Source organism: Panthera pardus, unplaced genomic scaffold (assembly GCF_024362965.1).
Source record: "Panthera pardus isolate Hobbes unplaced genomic scaffold, ASM2436296v1 HiC_scaffold_13, whole genome shotgun sequence".
NCBI classification, from domain to species: Eukaryota; Metazoa; Chordata; class Mammalia; order Carnivora; family Felidae; genus Panthera; species Panthera pardus.
The window spans coordinates 183,107,008-183,125,687 of record NW_026526688.1 but is presented as its reverse complement, the minus strand read 5'-3'; the positions used below and the strand labels follow the sequence as shown (position 1 = coordinate 183,125,687).

The 18,680-nt window shown below is 38.7% G+C and overlaps 1 protein-coding gene across 2 annotated transcripts in view; it reads left to right on the top strand.

Annotated features, from left to right (window-relative positions):
• The window catches only part of STIM2 (stromal interaction molecule 2), a 150,240-nt gene that overhangs the window by 51,200 nt on the left and 80,360 nt on the right, over positions 1-18,680 (top strand). For both annotated transcript variants that reach the window (XM_019453539.2, XM_019453540.2), the window contains exon 2: positions 10,889-11,019. In XM_019453539.2, coding sequence (XP_019309084.1) covers positions 10,889-11,019 — 131 coding nt within the window. The remainder of the gene's footprint in view (positions 1-10,888; positions 11,020-18,680) is intronic.

Here is an 18,680-nt window from a genome sequence, read left to right as displayed (position 1 = left end):
ATAAATGGTTCCTGGTTGTTTCTTTCTATGCCGTATGTATATAGGCAGTTCCCAACTTAGAAATGTTTGATTTACAAACATCCCGAACATCAAGCCTCTGGCTGTGGCCTCATTTCTCTCCTACGACTACCATGAGAAGTGCACATATGCCTCTCACTCTTTCATTGAATGAAGTATAATTTTGTAAATCTTTCTTCCATTACTGTGGAACAGTACATGAATGGGGATTTACCCATTTTTGTTGCTGAAACTAAATTGGTAGGGCATTGGATTCTGCTTCCCAGTTGGAAATGTGCATTTGTTTTCACTTAGAAACAGTAAGAGCTTTCTAAAATAATTGTTTGAACAAATTAATCCTATAAGTACATAGCAAAAACTTATACTTAAATGAGTGTTTTCCATTTTCAATATAATAATCTTTGGAGATTATATACTTGTAGTAAGTAATGCTCTTAATGAATCTGCTTTTAGAATTCCTGTTTTGTAATTTGCTTTCAGAATATTCTTTTTGGGTATTTTTAAAAATAGGAAGTCATTTTTTTTTTTAACGGATTGTGGGAGATGAGGAAAAATAAAGTTCTTTTGAATTTCAACAAAATAGTTAACCAATTCTTTGATCTTGGGCATATTGCTTTGCAAATGAGAATTTGGTTTATTCATCATGCAAATGAGAATTTGGTTTATTCATCATGAAAAGAAGAAGCGAGGTTCATCCCAGTATAGCAGGGCTGTTGAGAGAAGTTGAATTAGATAACCAGGTAAAGCACCTGGTGTGTAAGTTACCCCCCAAATGCTCTATTCCCTCTTTATTTTCTCTCCTTGTGTTTTAGGGTATATTTGGTTTTGGAATCAACCAAAAGATATTTAGAGTTAAGCCTAATTTAGAAAAATGCTGTTTTTGGTATCTGTTAAGGTAATAGTAATATCATAGGAAGACTAGACTTAGGTTGCAGGAGACTTAGTGTTGAGTTCCTCCTGTGCCATTTATTAGCTAATTCCTTCATCTTTCTGGATCATAGTAGTAGGTATCTACTGAGTTCCAAATATGTGCCACCCTCTGTGTTAGGTGCTTTATCTGCAGACGTCTCATTTAATCCTAACATCAGCTTTGCCAAGTTGCTGTCTCTTATTCCCATTCTACAGATGAGGAAGTTAAGGCAGAGAAGTTAAATAACTTTCCTGAGGTTATACAGTAAGTGGCAGGATGAGAATGAATTAAAAGTTCTTCTTTTCCTTTTACAGACTCCTCAACCTTCCTTTCTGTAAAATTGGGATGCTAATTTTATTTTTCGAGATTGTTGTTAAGGTCTTGCACTGTGGGAGAAGTGAGATGGTGGTGTGCTCTCAGGTCAGTACCAGGCAGTAACAACAGTGCTCTTCTTATTTCCCGAGTGTTGATACAGGTAGGATGGCATTAATGACCTGTGTTCTCTATAGCTTGTGTTTGGTTGCAGCTTGTTTTCTTCTTTATTGTGGTAAAACATACATAATGTAAAATTTACCATTTAAACCATTTTAAGTACATGATTCAGTGTCATTAAGTGCATTCACAGTGTTCTGGTTGTCACTTTGAGTTACCACATTCTTCCCTCCAAAACAACTCCAAATAAATATGAGCATAGTTTTTGCTCTATTCTGTACACGTAACGTTGCTAATTGAAATGTTAGTGTTTATAGTATCCTGGGAAACCAGGGGTAAATAGATCAGTGTACCTGTGTACTTTTATTTTTTTTTTTGCACCTAGTCAACATTATTTTCCCACATATGACAGATGCAGCAATGTTATAAACATATATTACTGCTTTCTAGGAACTTAAATATAAAACACAATGGAAATATACAACTGTCAGTGAATACAGAGATAAATACAGCTGCGTAAATACTCTTTCTCATTTATTTAAATACATTGAAGGAATGTATTGGTTACCATGAATATAAATGTAGATTTTTTTTGGATGAGGGATGTGGTGGTAAATGAGTTTCATATTAAGATAGTTTCAAGGCAGAGGCATTATCTTCTGTCTCCTATCTTTAGAGAGGCTGTTTTGAGAAGATTAGCAGGAACTGTTTGAGGTGGCAAGGACAAGATGCATTTTATGGGTGGGGGAATAAGTGGAAGTCAAATAATCAGAAGATGGTAAATTGAAAAATGTTCCTGGAAAGCAGGAAGGGATCTCAGTAACTGAGTTTTTATCAGATGGTCTACTTAAAACATTTGGAAGGTTTAGTTGAACTGGACAGTTTTTTTAAGGGAAATTTTTAGCTAACAACCAGGGGAAACTTCTTTCTTTTTATAAGAGTAGGGACTAATTAATAGGTACTTTCTATACAAAGTCAGTGATTAAAGAGATTCAGAACTCCAAGAGGCAGTCGTCAGTCAGGAGGGATTTAAAGTAAAGAAAGGCCCTTTATTTTCTGTTCAGTGTGACACGTAGGGCATAATTAGGTACCTCTGCAGTGGTTTCTCAGCCCTCTATTGGTAGGGTTTGTTTCCTTTAACTGATGAACTTTAATTGTCTGAGTAAATGTTAGAGATTCTAGAGCCTTCCACCTGCAGTTTTAGAGCATCTTGGTATAGCACTGTGTATACCAGTTGCAACTTTTTCTTTCTCATTTGTTGTTCTGGCATGTAATATGTTCTTAATAAATATGAACATATTTTAAATACCTACTATCTGCCAGAAAATATAATAGATAATGGGTTGAAACTCATTTCTCCCTAAAAAAGTATACAGTGGCCTTTATTATTATTTTATTAGATTTTTTGAGAAACATCCATTAATCTTACTGTATGCTAGGTAAGCATACAGTATGTTAGACACTGGGCATATAAGGGGCATAAGACGACTGTGCCCTAAACAGGATATCAGAGAAGACATTACTTACTTTTGAGTTTGAATCATATCTTTGGTTTATTGAAAAATGACACCAAAGAATTATCTCTGAAGACTTTAGAGAACATTTATTCTCAAAATACTTGGATTGTAATATTTGATTTGGTAAATGCTTGAACTATTAATGGAGGTGCTAAATACAGTCAGTATTTATTTAAAGAATTTCTCTCAGTGGCGTTAATTAAGAAAAGCCTAATCATGAGACTCGTAAATAGTTGCCTGTATGGTAAGCCAAGTCTTGGCGGTATATGATGTTGCACATTGTTAAAGGGCTACAGTCATTGGTTAGTGATTAAGAGTCGGCCGGCTCCCCTTCTTGGTTTTTCTGTGTGAAATTTGCTGACGTTAAGGGTATTATGGGCGGGAAACTAGCTCTAAAGACTGGATTTACTTTCTCAGTTTTAGTTCTTTCTTTTTTAAAAATTTTTTCTTGTTTTATTTATTTATTTTTTTGAGAGAAGGAGAGAGAGAGAGAGCGAGAGAGCTCGTGCGTGCAAGCATCCACAAGCGGGGAAGGGGCAGAGAGAGGGAGAGAGGAAAAGAGGCAGAGAGAGGAAGAGAGGAAAAGAAGCAGGCTCTGACCTGACTTGGAGCTTGAACTCATGAACCCTGAGATCATGACCTGAGCTGAAATCAAGAGTTGCATACTCAACCGACTGAGTCACCCAGGTGTCCCAGCTTCAGTTATTATTATTATTATTATTTTTGATTTTTAAAATGTTTGTTTATTTTTGAGAGAGTGAGAGAGAGCATGAGTGGGAGAGGGGCAGAGAGAGAGAGGGAGACACAGAATCTGAAACAGGCTCTAGGCTCTGATCTGTCAGCACAGAGCCGGACACGGGGTGTGACCTTGGGAACAGCAAGATCATGACTGAAGTCAGCCGCTTAACCGACTGAGCCACCCAGGTGTCCCAGCTTCAGTTATTTCTTAAGCTCTTGTTTTCTTAGGTTTCTGAACTGTATTCCCTGTATATATCAGTTGAATGGGATGGTGGAATATAGAATGTGGAGTGAATATTTATTCCTCTTAAATATTGAAGGGTGAATGGAAACCCATTTAACACATTTTGTAACTCTATGTTGTTTGGTCTGGCTCAGCCTTTTTTTTTTTTAACCTAGACTTTTAGGCCTGAAATGTCAATCATATTTGTCTTCTTTCTTGAGTACATTCAGTTGTCACTTCAGTATAACCTTTTCTTTCTGTCTTCACTGCCATGATTGTGGCTTGTATTTTGTTACTTCCTGCCTGGGCTATTAGAACAGACACGAGTTGGTAAAAGCACGTAAACTAAAGCGATAGTTTCTTCTCTAGATTGAAATAAAACTGACTGTATGGGAAAGCATATTTTGAACTTGAAAGTGTTACACAAAATATAAATTTTAATTTCTCTGTTACAGTTCTTGTGTCACAGTCCTACTTAAAAATCATCAGTGACTTCTTTAGATTCCTCTTTCAGAGAGATTCATTGTCCTTCACTGACTGATAGCTCCAGGTTATTGTTCTAGATTCATATCCTGCTGTTGCCAGTGTTTTCTTCCTCTCTGGCGAGACTGTTGGCATAGCTGGGGACTCTGCTGTTCTGTGGTGTGTGGGACTGGCCTGTGCATTCTCGTTGTTTAACATCCTTAGCCTCCACCCCTCCACTGGATGACTGTAGCAGCAGAGTGGAGAGAGGTGAGCGGGAGGAGGGAGGGCAGGGCACTGAGTGGCACTCTCGGTTGAGAACCAGTCTGTTAGCCAGACTACTCCTTGTGAGTTCCAGAGCCCATCTTATTTTCTGTTTGAGTTTTTTTTTTTTTTTTTTTCTTTTCTTTTTTCTGACCCCACGTATTAAAATCCACTTTCTCTGAGCCTCCTGGGTGGCTCAGTCGGTTAAGCATCCGACATCAGCTCAGGTCATGATCTCACGGTTCGTGAGTTCAAGCCCCACGTTGGGCTCTGTGCTGATAGCTCAGAGCCTGGAGCCTGTTTCAGATTCTGTGTCTCCCTCTCTCTGCCCCTCCCCTGCTTGCACTCTGTCTCTCTCTCAAAAATGAATGAACATTAAATAAATAAGATCTAATTTTTCTTTCCTAATGCCACTAAAAATGTGATTGCTTGCATGTAAAAGTCAGACATCAGTATTTATTAGGTGTAGTAATATATAGTAATAATCTACATATTTTATATATATATATTAGTAATAATATATAGAAAGTAAAACTGGCTTAGTCTTTTACCCCATGTAGTTTTATCTTAACTGCCAAGAGTATAAAAGCCTTAGAGAAGACCATCTTTAATATTTTAAAGTTCCCCTCAATTTTTTTTGCACAATTTGTTCTGTATTTTGTTAAATAAATATTTAAACAGTAATATTTGACAATGAACAAATAAACTTTATACTTTAGGTTCTAGGGAACCATTGAATGGTTTTAACTGGAAGAGTAAGGTTAATAAATTTCTACTAACTTAGGTAGATTTAACATTGTTATAAAGAGGTAAGGAGTTTTGTCGTCATTTTCTACATCATAGTATTCTTATCTGCCGTGTAATTTCTAGAAAAGTTGTTCTCTTCCAAACATTTATATTGAAAAACCAATTAGGCTAGTGATTCAGTACACAGATATTTTTTGAGCACTTGCTGTGAGCAGGCACTGTTCTAGGCACTCCGGAAAGAGCAGTGATCACAACGAAAGCCTGTAATCTCATGTTGACATTACAGTGGGGGAGTTGGGCAGTAAGCAAATACATAAATAGATACTGTAGTGCCCTGCAGTAAAGTGCTATGAAGAATAATAGGGCAAGCAGAGAGCCTAAAGGCCAAGGCTGTTTTGGAGAGGGAAATTAGATGGCCTTTGAGGAGAAACAGTTGAGTTGGAATGAAGGCAGTTACCTGAGCCTGCGTGGATTTGGAAGAAAACCCTGCAGGCCAAGGAACTAAGTGGGAGCTTTCAGTGAGTAATGTATTAATATTATTTTCTTTTCACTTTAGAATAATCCCTTCATAATCTGTCCCTCACTGGTATTGTCAGTCTTTTCTCATAGTTTTCCAGTTAAATGGGAACAATAGGGGTGCCTGGGTTTCTCAGTCAGTTAAGCAGTTAAGCCTCTGATTCTTGATCTCTGCTCAGGTCAGTATCTCATGGTTTGTGGGATTGAGCCCTGCATGGGGCTCTGTGCTGACTGCAGGGAGCCTGCTTGAGATTCTGTCTGTCTGTCTCGCTCTGCCCCTCCCCTGCTTGTTTGTTCTCTCTCTCTCTCTCTCTCTCTCTCTCTCTCTCTCTCTCTCTCAAAAAAAAAAGAGAACAGTAGTGCTTACTTTCTAGGCAAAGTGAAATGTATAATAGGCAATTTACATATAGTTGTATATGATAGGCATTCTGTAATTAGTAGTTATTGTTGTCATTATGTTGTTAGTATAATAGCTATTAGCACATTATGTTCTTGCCTATACGTGTCTTCCTAGAGAACATTTGCTCGTCTTTTAAGAATAAATGTAAATATTACTTCTCCTTGAGTTTTTTCTTGCTATTCGTGTAGACGGAACTACTCCTTTAGTTTTGCCACCGTTATATATTTACTACATGTCTGCCATTGTACTTGCCATATTGAACTTTATTCACTTGCTCTATGTTTTGTATACCGGGCTTCTAACCTAGTGTCTGACATCTATACATTTTCTTGAGAAATAGTATTCAGAAATTCATTTATTTGCCTTGTAATACTTATGTATAAGTAAATCGTTCAATAAACGTATCAGTCACTGTGGTAATAATAAACTTACTATCAAGGTTTGTTCAAGGGGAGTGTGGCTTGAAGACATTATTAAAAGGAAAGGTAATGTAGGAAGCATAGGTATGTATTCTAGATTATCAACATCGTGCAGTAGTGTCCCTTCTGTGGGACACATTTATGCTTCTTGGTGTTCTTAGCTCCTTGGGCCCTGGTAATATTTGTGATAGCAATACTTTATTCTCTGATGTTGGTGACACTGTGACCCATTTACATTCATTATACTGATGCTGGAACATGGATTGGAGTCTTGAAGACTTCATCTGAATCCTAGCTCTGCCACTTCTAGGGATGTGATCTTGAGCAAGATACTCATGAGTGCCATTTCCTTATCTGAAAATGGAGATAATATGTGTCCCCCACAGGGTTGTAGAGATTATGTATATAAAGCAGTATTGGTTTCTGGAATGTAGTAGATGTTTCTTAGGTGAAATCATTTTACTTCATTAGACTTTGTTTCTGCAGAAATCATACTGAGGATTTGTTTGGCTTTGAGTAGAGGAAAACAAGTTGAAATTTTAACAGTGGTGTTGGTTGCTGACTTCGGTTAAGTTTTATTTTCTTTCGGCTGATTTCTTTTTCTTCAGCAGAAATTGCTGTCCTTGATCCAGAGAAAAGAAAGGACTGCTCACTGTATAGTGCTAGAAAGGTTTATGACACCATATTGCATTTAATACAAGTGGGGGCACGGAGCAGAGGAAATCTGTCCTAGTTGTCACACGGGTGTCCGGCACCAAGCACTAGGCTGGCACCTTACAGGCACTCCATATCATGTCTCAGTGAACAACTGAATTCTGTTTAGGTATCTGAGAAACACATTTCTGGCTGTGGAATACGGGAATGTGCTGGTGCATTTGGGGGAGCTAAGGTGAGGTCAGTGAGGCAAAGGAGAGCCATTTTGGCATTTCAGCATTTGTCTTTGAAACCATTCTCCCTGATTTATTATATGCACAGATCTTTTGTAACAGTTTGTATGTTTGAAAAAGAAATTTAGGTCAGCCAATTTGGGTTAAAATGATCACTTGTGCTGAATTGACCTAGAAGGGATACAGTTGAGAAAGAAATGGGAAGGACTTTAGAACAGGTAATGGGGCTCAGAATTCACAACTGTTCTAAGTCAGATTTCTAGTCCTTAAGTCACCGTACCAAAAGGAAATACAATTTTATGTGGGGAAATGGATCACCCTTGCCTTATCCTCAACTCCTGTCTTTCCTTTCCTTCTGCAGTTCTAACTTGGCAAAACGCCAAATCCTAGAGCAGTCTTCGTCATTTACCTCCTCCATTCTTTGGAGGCCTGAGGTGCTGCGTGCTGCTAGGATTACAGTAGCACTTCCTGACCGCTGTGCCTCCCAGTCTTGCCTCCAGTCTGTTTTCCACTATCACCAGAACGATCTTTCTATAATGTATCTGATTGTGTTCGGCTTCTCCTTGAAAATCCTGTATGGGCTTCTCATAATTTTCAGGATGAAAATCCAAATTCCTTAGTGTGGGGAAAACCACCCTTAGTCTTAGAGATCTGGCCCCTTCCTTCTAATTTCTTACTGATCTCTTTTCTTCTTTCCATATATTCTCTGTACTCCAGACATATTAACCAGTGGCATTTCTCTGAACGTTCAACATTTTTCTCATGACACTGAACGTATGATGTTTCTTTTTCCACGCATGCTTTTCTCTCCTTCCCAAGGTCATCAGTTATAGGTCATATAAAACCCCCAAGGTTACCTCTAGAAAACATCTGACTTTTCTCTCCCGGTCTGCATTGGTGCTCTTCCTCCATGGCTCTCATAGCACTCTACACGTAGTGTTTTCAGTGGTCCCTAACTTAAAATATTGTTGTGGTCCACATGCCTCCTTTATCACTAGACTGTTTCCTCATGCCTGTCACTGGTTTGCACAGCATAAAAGCCTAGAAGTTTGTGATTTAGTTAGCGTATGAAGTAACAATTTATCAGAGACACAAAATTGCTAAACTAAGCCCTGGGTATTATGAATGTGAGAAACAGAAGACGTTTTCCTGCCTTGGTCATAAGCTCAATTGTATAGACAAAAGGATTCGTGTAAGCAGTTAGAGATTAATAAAGTACAACATTAACGAGGACTTAGGTTGAATGATATGAGAATAAAATATAATCAGATTTCAAGTCCCTTGGCATTTCATATCTGCTCTTTATTTTTCTCCTCAGGACTTACGCACTGCTAGCGGCTAGCATGCTCTACCTTTTACTTCTTTATCTTGTTATGCTCATCTCCTCCACTATGCTGTAGTTTCATGAGGAAATTTTTTTTTTTTTTTTTTTTTTTTTTTAACAGAGAAAGCGAGAGAGTGTGAGTGTGCACTGGGGAGGGGCAGAGGGAGGGGGAGTGAGAGAATCTTAAGCAGGTCCCCCACCACCCAGGCCCCCCTCGTGAGGAATTTTTATCTCTCTTTTCACTATGGTATTTCCAATGCCCGACATATGGTAGATGCTTAAGAGATATTTGTTGAATGGTTGGAATGGTGTTCAGAGAAGGAAGTAATTGCTGGAAGATAGTATAGATATTTATGAAAGACTTCCTGGAGAAGTTACATCCTGCAACAGACCTTGAAAGATAAGGTTTATTAGATAAGTAAAAAAAAAAAAAATCAATTTTATTTTTATATGAAATTTTTTCAGATCATATGTTTCTCCTAATTTTCTTTTAAAGCTTTATATGGTTTTTAGAGCCCTCAATATTCACTCCTTTTAGAGTTTGACAGGGTTGACAACAAAGCCTGTTTAGTCAGTAAGTGATGCCAACCCTTGTATGCTATTTGCAGTAACTTCGTATGTTTATTATGGATGCAATAACACATTGTATTCAGATCTTCTTTATTCTCTATGTTATGGTATCTGGGAGCTTTTGCTTCATAGCCAGTCAAAATAAGTACAAATGAGTTTGAATTTGTAGGCATATTAGGGCTCTGGTTGTTTCATGACTTAGGGGTCATAACTGACCATTGTTCCTGTAAGTTCTTAGATTTTAGCAAATCTTGATCAGAGTTTTAAATATGTATACACACATATGTCACAACGTTTATCATTGCATTTTCCCTTTTTACAGTTTCCTTTTCTGTTTCTTTCTCTTCCAAGACTAAATTAAAATTAGCTTTTGAATTAAAACTATTAAAAATGTTAACTCACCAAAATGAGTTATAACTGGAACATGTAGGTAATATAGATTTGCATTATTCTTTTACCAAAAAAAATTATTAATTGATTTCCAGTACTGGCTTTGTGCAGTGTTTTTTCCTAAGTACAGAATTAGATCATTTCTTAGGCCATTATAGCTACGGTAGATTTAGTAAGCACGGAGACAACTTTGTTTTAGAGGTGTGGTAACTAAGACACAAGGACAAGTGATTTGTCCAAAATCAGACTGTTAATTTGTAACAGGGCCAGAATGATAAACTAGATTTTTAGCTGTTGTTGAGAAAACCAAACTGTGGCTAACCCTTCTATTATGCTAGTAACTACTTTACTTAAAAAAATTGTTTTTAATGTTTATTTATTTGAAAAAAAAATTTTATCGTCTTATTTATTTTTGAGAGACAGAGCATGCGTGGGGGAGGGGCTGAGAGAAGGGAGACACTGACTCTGAAGCAGGTTCCAGGCTCTGAGCTGTCAGCACAGAGCCCGGACTGGGGCTGGAACCCACAAACTGCGAGATCATGACCTGAGCCATGAACCCTTTGATTCTTAAATAGAAGAGTGGAAAAAAAAGTTTCTAAGTATCGTGTGCCTATCCTATATATATCCTTTTCTTGTATTCTCTGATATTTTCCTAGGATTCACATTTTAATTGAAGTGGATTATTCGAAAATAGCACCTTGTATTCTGTGCTTTTTAGGTTCTTTTTTTTTTTTTTTTTTTTAAGAAAGGAGCTCTGTTTTTGGGGGGAAATAATTAGTAAATATAGTAGGTTGGATAAGAAGAAAATGGTTAAAGATGTGGAAGCAGTTAGACAACCTGAAGTCAGGACTGGAGTTACTCCTGGTTGTAGTTGCCTAGTAGCCATTAAATTCAGTTACTTATTTGTAGTCTGTTGTGTTCCTGTATTATTCTTTCGATGACTTTGCTGGACTTTTTAAAATCTGTTGGTTTGACTTAGTCTGATATTTAATGTTTTTCTTCTTGTCACTTGTATGCCTGTGGTCTGTGTTTTGGCATGGCAAGCCATAACTGCCCTTCGTTCTGTTGCAGATCCCTGCCTGTCACTGAGTCCGCCGTGTTTCACAGAAGATGATCGATTCAGCCTGGAAGCTCTTCAGACAATCCATAAACAAATGGATGATGACAAAGATGGTGGAATTGAAGTAGATGAAAGTGATGAAGTAGGTGGAAAACTTTCCTTGGTGTTCTCTTAAATTTTCCCATTGTTCCTCGGGTGACTCGGCTCCATCTTTAACATCTTCAGTTTTTCTCTTTGCATTTTAATTTATATGGTTTTCCTTTGTTCTTTTCTCCCCAAGCATATAGAAGTCTTCCCAGTTTAATAAGAATCCTCACGTTCTTGCATTTCTCAAGCATAAATCTGTTTTGACGGTATCCGTTAACTGTGGCTGCTTTACAAACCACCACGAAACTTAGTGGCTTCAGGTGACAACGGTTTATCATTTTTCCTGATTCTCTGGGTTGATTGTGCTCAGCTGGGTATTTTCGCTGTTCCCTTAGGCATGGGTTGAGGTCACTGGTGGTTGCGTTCAGTTGGGGACTCTGCCGGGGCTGGAATGATGACCTCTTAGCCTTCACAGTCTGTCTCCATGTGGTCTCTCATCGTTCGGAATCTAGCTCAGGCTTCCTTACAGCATGGCAGCCGGCTTCCAGGGGGCAGTGATCGGAGACAGCCAAGTTCCCATGTGAAAGTGCTTATCATGCCCCTGCTTGCCAGTGCCTGTTAATATCAAATTGGCTTAAAGCAAGTTATTTGGCTAAGCTCATAGTCTGTGTAGGAGAGGATTATACAAGGGCATGAATGCCGGGAGTTGTGGTTTATTGGGGGTCACCAGTGTAATGGTCTGCTGTACCTGCTGTGTGTGTAAATCATGTTTCATTTCTTCAGCATTCTCATCTTCCCCCCAGCGTACCTCCAGTGTCCCTCTTACTTTCTCCATGGAAGTTGTTTTCTTCACTTGGCTGTAGTCTTATTCTAGCCAAATCCCCTGGTCATTTTCAGGCCTCTTCCTTTGTTATGTTTGTCATGGTTGAGTTGCTTCTTTTTTGGTTCATAGGATACTAAATTACATTATCGTCTAATGTTACGTAACAGTGACATTCTCTAATCACATTGTTATCTAATAGTAACATTCTCTTCAGATTAATTCTTGATCTGCCGTATAAAACATTTGTCCTGCAGATGCACATCCTTTTTTAGGCTCTACTGGACCCCCCCGTCTCTAAGCCAGGCCACCTTCCTGACCGGCATATATTGCTTTCTGTCTGACATCTTTTGAGTGTTCTTACTTCTGCTTTAAAGTTAGTTTGTCTGAAACAAAATCTCAGCTCTCCTCTTTGAAATCCCTCACTGTTCAGTGGCACCTCTCTGTACCTACTTCTCCTCAGTTCTAATTATTCTAAGTCAGGGTTGTCAGACTTTTGTAAAGGCCCAAATTATGGGTTGAAATGTGTCCCCCGCACTCCCCAAAAAAGGACATATTTTGAATTCCTAACTTCTGACTCCTCAGAATGTGACCTTATTTGTAAGTAGAGTCATTTCAGATGTACTTAGTTAGGCTAAGGATATACTGGACTTGTGTGGGCCCCTAATCCAGTATGACTGGTATCCGTGTAAGAGAGGAGAAGCACCATGCAATGGGGAGACACTTGCAATGGGGAGAAGATGACCCTGTGACAATGGAGGCAGAGGTGGGAGTTACAGCGCTGCAAGTCAGGGAATGACAAGAATTGCTGACGACATCAGAAGCTAAGAGAAAGGCATGGAAAAGAGTTCTCTGTTTCTACAGAGCTCAGTTTCCTCAGTGGTCAGGTGGGTGGGACTGAAAGTTCCAGCCCTCTAATCACCTGGTCTTTGTGCTGACCTGCCCCGTCCTGAGATGATCTAGAGGCCCCATTCTAAGTCATCTTTTAGCATGAACTCAGGTGTGATCAAAAGGGGCAAAATACTCTCCTATCGCTCAGGAAATTCCTGTGCCAGGAACCAAGGACAAAGGCCAAATATATTTCTTACTACATCACAATTACAGAAACATTTAAGTCTGAAAAGAATAGCAAAAATGCACATTTTTTTAAGTCATTAAAAGTGCCATCAGAGGGAGATCTGTTAAAGTTGTGTATAATATATAGACAGAGAGGTATTAAGTAAGCTTATGCAGGTATTTGACAGCCTATTTAAATGTATCTGATTGCATAATAGTTCCTCGAATTACAAGTTATTTTAATCTTTTTAACCTCATCATCAGATATTAAATGCTCAAATGTGTGAAGTGTTATTATCGCCATGCGAAACAAAGTAAGCATGTGTGGCTATATAACTTGTACCTCAGGGAGACTCGTCTTGAGTCATTCCAGTTTCAGTGGAGTTCCAAACATTTTGTAATATAAGTTAGAACTAAAAACCTTTTGTTAAAATTTAAAATTTATGTTAAAAGAACTTAAGAATTCTGTGGGTATGACAGGTGCTTTGATGTTTAGAAACAGAAGATGCTATCCTTGGCTCTGCATTTCTTCTAATATTAATATTTAAAAGCAAATAAAGTATGCCTTTATGTTTCATCAGTACCGTACAGAATCTAGGAATCCACTGCCCAGTGTGTAGCTACTAGCTGCATTGGGCTGTCGAGCACCTAAAATTGACCTGTGTTAAAAGTGTAAAATGCACTTCAGATTTTGAATATGAGAAAAATAATGTAAAATATTTGAACTTTAAAATACCGATTACCTGTTGGGAATGATAATATTACGGACATAGTGGATTACGTAAGATATAAAACTAATTTCATGTGTTTCTTTTTACTTTTTTAATGTGACTTCTGGAAAAGTTAACACCACTTACTTAGATCAAATTAATTTGTATTGCACAGCTCTGATCTAGAGACTGGCATGTTGTAGACTTTAAGGAATGAGTTGTTAATTCTGTGGCCCCTGGACTGTTTGGTGCCTTCTGTTCAGAATAGCTACATCCTGATTTGTATTTCTCGTAAGTGTCTGTTTTTTAAAGAAGTAAATGGTAATACCGTTATGGGTTTCGAGCAGTCATCATTCAAAAACTTAATGAGTTTAATAGAAAATCTTTTTTTCTTTAAGTTTATTCATTTATTTTTGAGAGAGAGACAGAGAGAGTAAATGGGGGTGAGGGGAGCAGAGAGAGAGGGAGAGAGGGAACCCTAAGCAGGCTCCACACTGTTACCATGGAGCCCAGTGTGGGTCTCGAACTCACAAGTGTGAGATCTTGACCTAAGCCAAAACCAAGAATCAGACATTAACTGACTGAGCCACTCAAGGTGCCCAATGGGAAATCTTAATTAAGAAAATTAAAATACCTAATTTCTTGTGATTTTTTTTTTGTTTGAAATGTTATTTTTTTTAATTTAGAAAAATATTTAGCATTTGAAAATGCGAGCTGAAAACTTAATTTTTTTTCTCTGTAGTTAGTGCCTCTGCTTTTTGTTTTTTTTTGTTTTCGGTTATATGAGAAAGCATTTACTTTTCTAATTTATTCATGCATTTAATATTGAGCTAATATTTGAGGGTCTGGTTATGCCAGATACTCAAATAGAGCTTAGAGTGTATCCGGGACAAAACAGAATCCCACATAAATCTTCAAGCCCTTCAGTGAACATTCTGTTGGGGCGAAAAGGCAGACTAAACAAAAAACAAAATAAGCTGAGAAAAGAGGGCTGAGGACAGGTAGATGATAGATAGCTGTGATTTTAAATAGGGTGGTCATGGCAGGCCTCATTAAGAAGGTAACATTTACTTAAAGTGTATGCAGTATTCAGTACTTGGACAAGTAAGAGAGTAGGTATCTGGCAGTTTTCCAGTACTATTCTCAAACTGAAATTAGAGGACATGAGTGTTTTAGATTAGGAACAGGATGTAAAGCTTTTGCTCCGGCCTCAGATCAAAAAGATTAGCTGTCAGTGCATGCCCAATCTGTGTGTGACCTGTTTGGATTGAGTTTTTGATTACCTTCAGGGTTGTCTGTTCTGCCAGTATTGAAGATATGTTGGAAAGTGTAGGTACTTTCTTAACAAATACTTTGAATAAGAGAAATGGATGGTTTCATTGCCCTGAGCACAGTGTAGGAGGCAGTGAGAATTCATGTTGTTATTGCCTGCTTTGTGACTGAAAACCTTATTATAGTTTCTAGGGTGTCTGCACTTTGTTGTCTGTTTTTACTTTTCCTCTTTTTAAAAAAAATTTAAAAATCCTTTCCCCTCACCTAATTTTTCTTCCTTTTTATCCATGCTTCCCTTTTAGTGAGGTCATTTAGAATACGTAGTTTTAGAGTTTTTGTTCTTATCAGCTGTTTGATGTATATAATCAAGTTTAAAACCAATTTATATAAAAAAACTGTACCTGGTATTTTGGTTTTTCTTACATTTAGCTGTTCTGCCTGAAACGCACCTTTGTCATCATTTGTATATACACTGCTTAGAAAACTTAGCTAACGGCACAGATATGTGTCTGAAATAAGGAGAATCACGATGAAAGCAGGCAAAAGTAGGGTTAGAAAAACCTAGTAGAAAATACCTTTTATTTATTATTGTTATTATTTTTTAACATTTAGTTATTTTTGAGAGAGAGAGAGGGAGACAGAGCGTGAGCAGGGGAGGGACAGAGAGAGGGAGAACCAGAATCTGCACCAGGCTCCAGGCTCTGGGCTGTCAGCACAGAGTCCAATGTGGGGCTTGAACTCACAGACGATGAGATCATGACCTGAGTCGAAGTCAGACCCTTAACCAATTGAGCCACCCAGGCACCCCTAGAAAATACTTTTAAAATAGGATCAGTGAGTTTTGGAATTATGTGGAGTACTGCTTCCAAAGGAATAAATGCATGTAGTTTTTACTGAAAATTTTAAGTTAAAGTTGTAACTTATGTATTATCTTTTGCTATGGAGCAAATTCCCCCCAAACTTGGTGGCTTACCGCGGCGAAAGTTGACCATCTCAGTTTCTGTGGGTCCCAAATCCAGGTGTGGCTTAGCTGGGTCTTCTGGCTTGTGGGGCTTTCACCAGGCCGCTGTTCAGACACCAGCTGGGATTTCGGTCTCAAGGCCTGGTACACGGGGCTCTGGGTTGTTGGTTGGAGATAACAGTTTCCTGACACATGGCTCTCTCCATGGGGCTGCCCATAGCATGGCAATGGGTTTCCCTCAGAGACAGTGGGAGGGCACTTTGGGAAAGAGAGAGGGAGAGACGGAGAGAGAGAGAGAGAGAGCAAGTGTGCGCGCGTGCAGGAGAAGGCAACAACATGGAAGTTCGTCTTTTTGTAAGCTAAGCTTGGAATTGGAATCCCTTTTTACTTTTTTGCTATATTCTCTTTGTTAGAAGGGACTCGTTAGGTCCAGCTGGTACGCAAGGGGAGGCTGTCAGACAAGGTATGAAGGTAAGGATATTGGGCTCATGAGGGGCCATTTTAGAGGCTGCTTACCAGTTTGTTTCTGTGCTCTGCTAACTAGAGACATTTGATGGGGAATTCTCGAGCCATGGAATTATAAAGTAGAAAAACAATAAACTCATAGAACTTCCTTCAACAGGCTCCATATTGCAGGGGACCCATAATAAGACTTCATGTTGATCTTAGTGTATGTCTAGAATTTTAAAGCATTGCTATGTCTGATTAAAATTATCTTTGAAATTTTTTTTTTTTTGCTGGGAAGAGTGAGAGAGAAAGTGTGAGTGGGGGAAGGGCTGAGAGGCAAGAGAGAGAGAGAGAGAATGAGAATCTTAAGCAGGCCCCGATGCGGGGCTTGATCTCACAACCATGAGATCATGACCTGAACTGAAATCAAGAATCGGGCACTTAGCTGACTGAGCCAGCCAGGCACCCCTAAAAGTATCTGTTAAGCAGTGGGTTGCATGTGTAATCATGTACCAGTACCACTTATGTGACCGAAGGATCACTTGGCATTGACCTGAAAAGACAAGCAGGGTAGAGGTGAGGTGAGGACAGTGGGTGCTACATAGCTCTTGCTGTCTGTTAAGTTGTAATCATTGAGGGGTTTTCCTACGTATTTGAAAGTTTTATAGTTTCATAGTTCAGTTAACTAACGTGTCATCATAAAAACAGACTTTAAATCTTTCTGGAAAATAATAGCAATAAGCATCCAGTTTAGGGTGGCAGAGGGTGTTAATAGGTATTCAGTAGAAAAAAAGAGGGTTAAATGGCCAAAATTGGGAAGTGATGGATTCATTTAGTTTTGTTACTACAGGAATTCTCGAACTTATGTTTATGGCTTTGTGTACTAAAAAAATAGGAAACATTTATTGAGCATTTGCTGTTTGTTTCGCACTCTGAGCACTTTGCATGGATTATGGCATGGGCTTCTCGCAGCAACCCTGTGAACAAAGAGGATCCTCTTTATCTTATTTGCAGGTGAGGAAACAGGCTTAGGGAGGTGAAACGGTGTGCCCATGGCCACCAGCTTGTAAGTGCTACAGCCCAGGTTTGATGCCACACTGAATTCATGTTCTTGGTTTCTAGTGTGTGTTGCTTTCTTATGTTGATGAGTACAGCACATCACCATCATCATGCCCTCCCTGGTACAATTTACAAATCAGTAGCTATATGTAAGTAGTATATAGATTTAGTAGATGTACTGATACCTACACACACACACACACACACACACACAGTTGTATTAGATGTATTTGATATATGTACACATGCTGTAATCCTTTTACGTCTTTTTATAGTGTTCACAAACACGCAAATTAAAAATGAGATAAGATCAAATATAAATGGAAGTTCTAATATTTTCTCCCTCATGAGTGGATTAGATTGTATATCCCTATGGGGTCTGGGGAATTGAAACTGGAGACTGCTGCACGAATGAATTATAAAGCAAGATCTGTTTTCAGTCACATATACTTCATTCCGTTTTTATGAGAACAGGTAATTGTGAGGAGTTTTCAAAACAAATTCCTACTAGTGTTAATATTTATTCTTCTCTAATTTTCATTGTTCACTATACACAGCTTTCTTTTTCCTTTTTAAAAAGTTCATTTATTTATTTTGAGACAGAAAGAGAGAGAGAGAGAGAGCGAGAGAGCGGGAGCACAAGCCATGGACAGACAGAAACAAAGAGAAAGAGAATCCCAAGCAGGTACCGAGCTGTCAGCTCAGAGCCTGACACAGGGCTTGACCTCACAAACTGTGAGATCATGACCTGAGCCAAAACCAAGAGCCGGATGCTTAACTGAGCCACCCAGGTGGCCCTGTATATAGGTCTCTTAACTGTGTAGCATATCAGTTCCTGATGTTCTTTTTTTTTTTTTTTTTTTAATGTTTGTTTATTTTTGAGAGAGAGAACATGAGCAGGGTAGGGCAGAGAGAAGGGGGACAGAGGATCCAAAGCAGGCTCTCTGCTGACTGCAGACAGCCTGATGTGGGGCTCGAACTCCCGAACCGTGAGATCATAACCTGAGCTGAAATCAAGAGTAGGACACTTAACCAACTGAGCCACCCACGCGCTCCTAAATTTTTTTTTTTTTTTTTTTTTTTTCCTAACTGCAGTTTGGGCAATTCAGAATAATATAGAGGCTGTGTGTTTGGAAGCAAGGTAGACAAATGGTTGGGGCACTCTTCTTTGCATGATACCTATGGAATGAGGAAGCAAAGGCGATAAATCCATAAGACAAAGTGGATCACTGCAACCAAATCTTTGGGCTTAAGGAAGAGAAGTGGATGAAAAGGAGTTGGTACAAGTTTAAAAGATTGCTCTAGGGATTCAAAGTATGCTTCCTGGACAAAGTGGCAACTTTTGGAAATGCAAATACTCAGGTCCCATCCCAGACCTACTGAATCAGAAA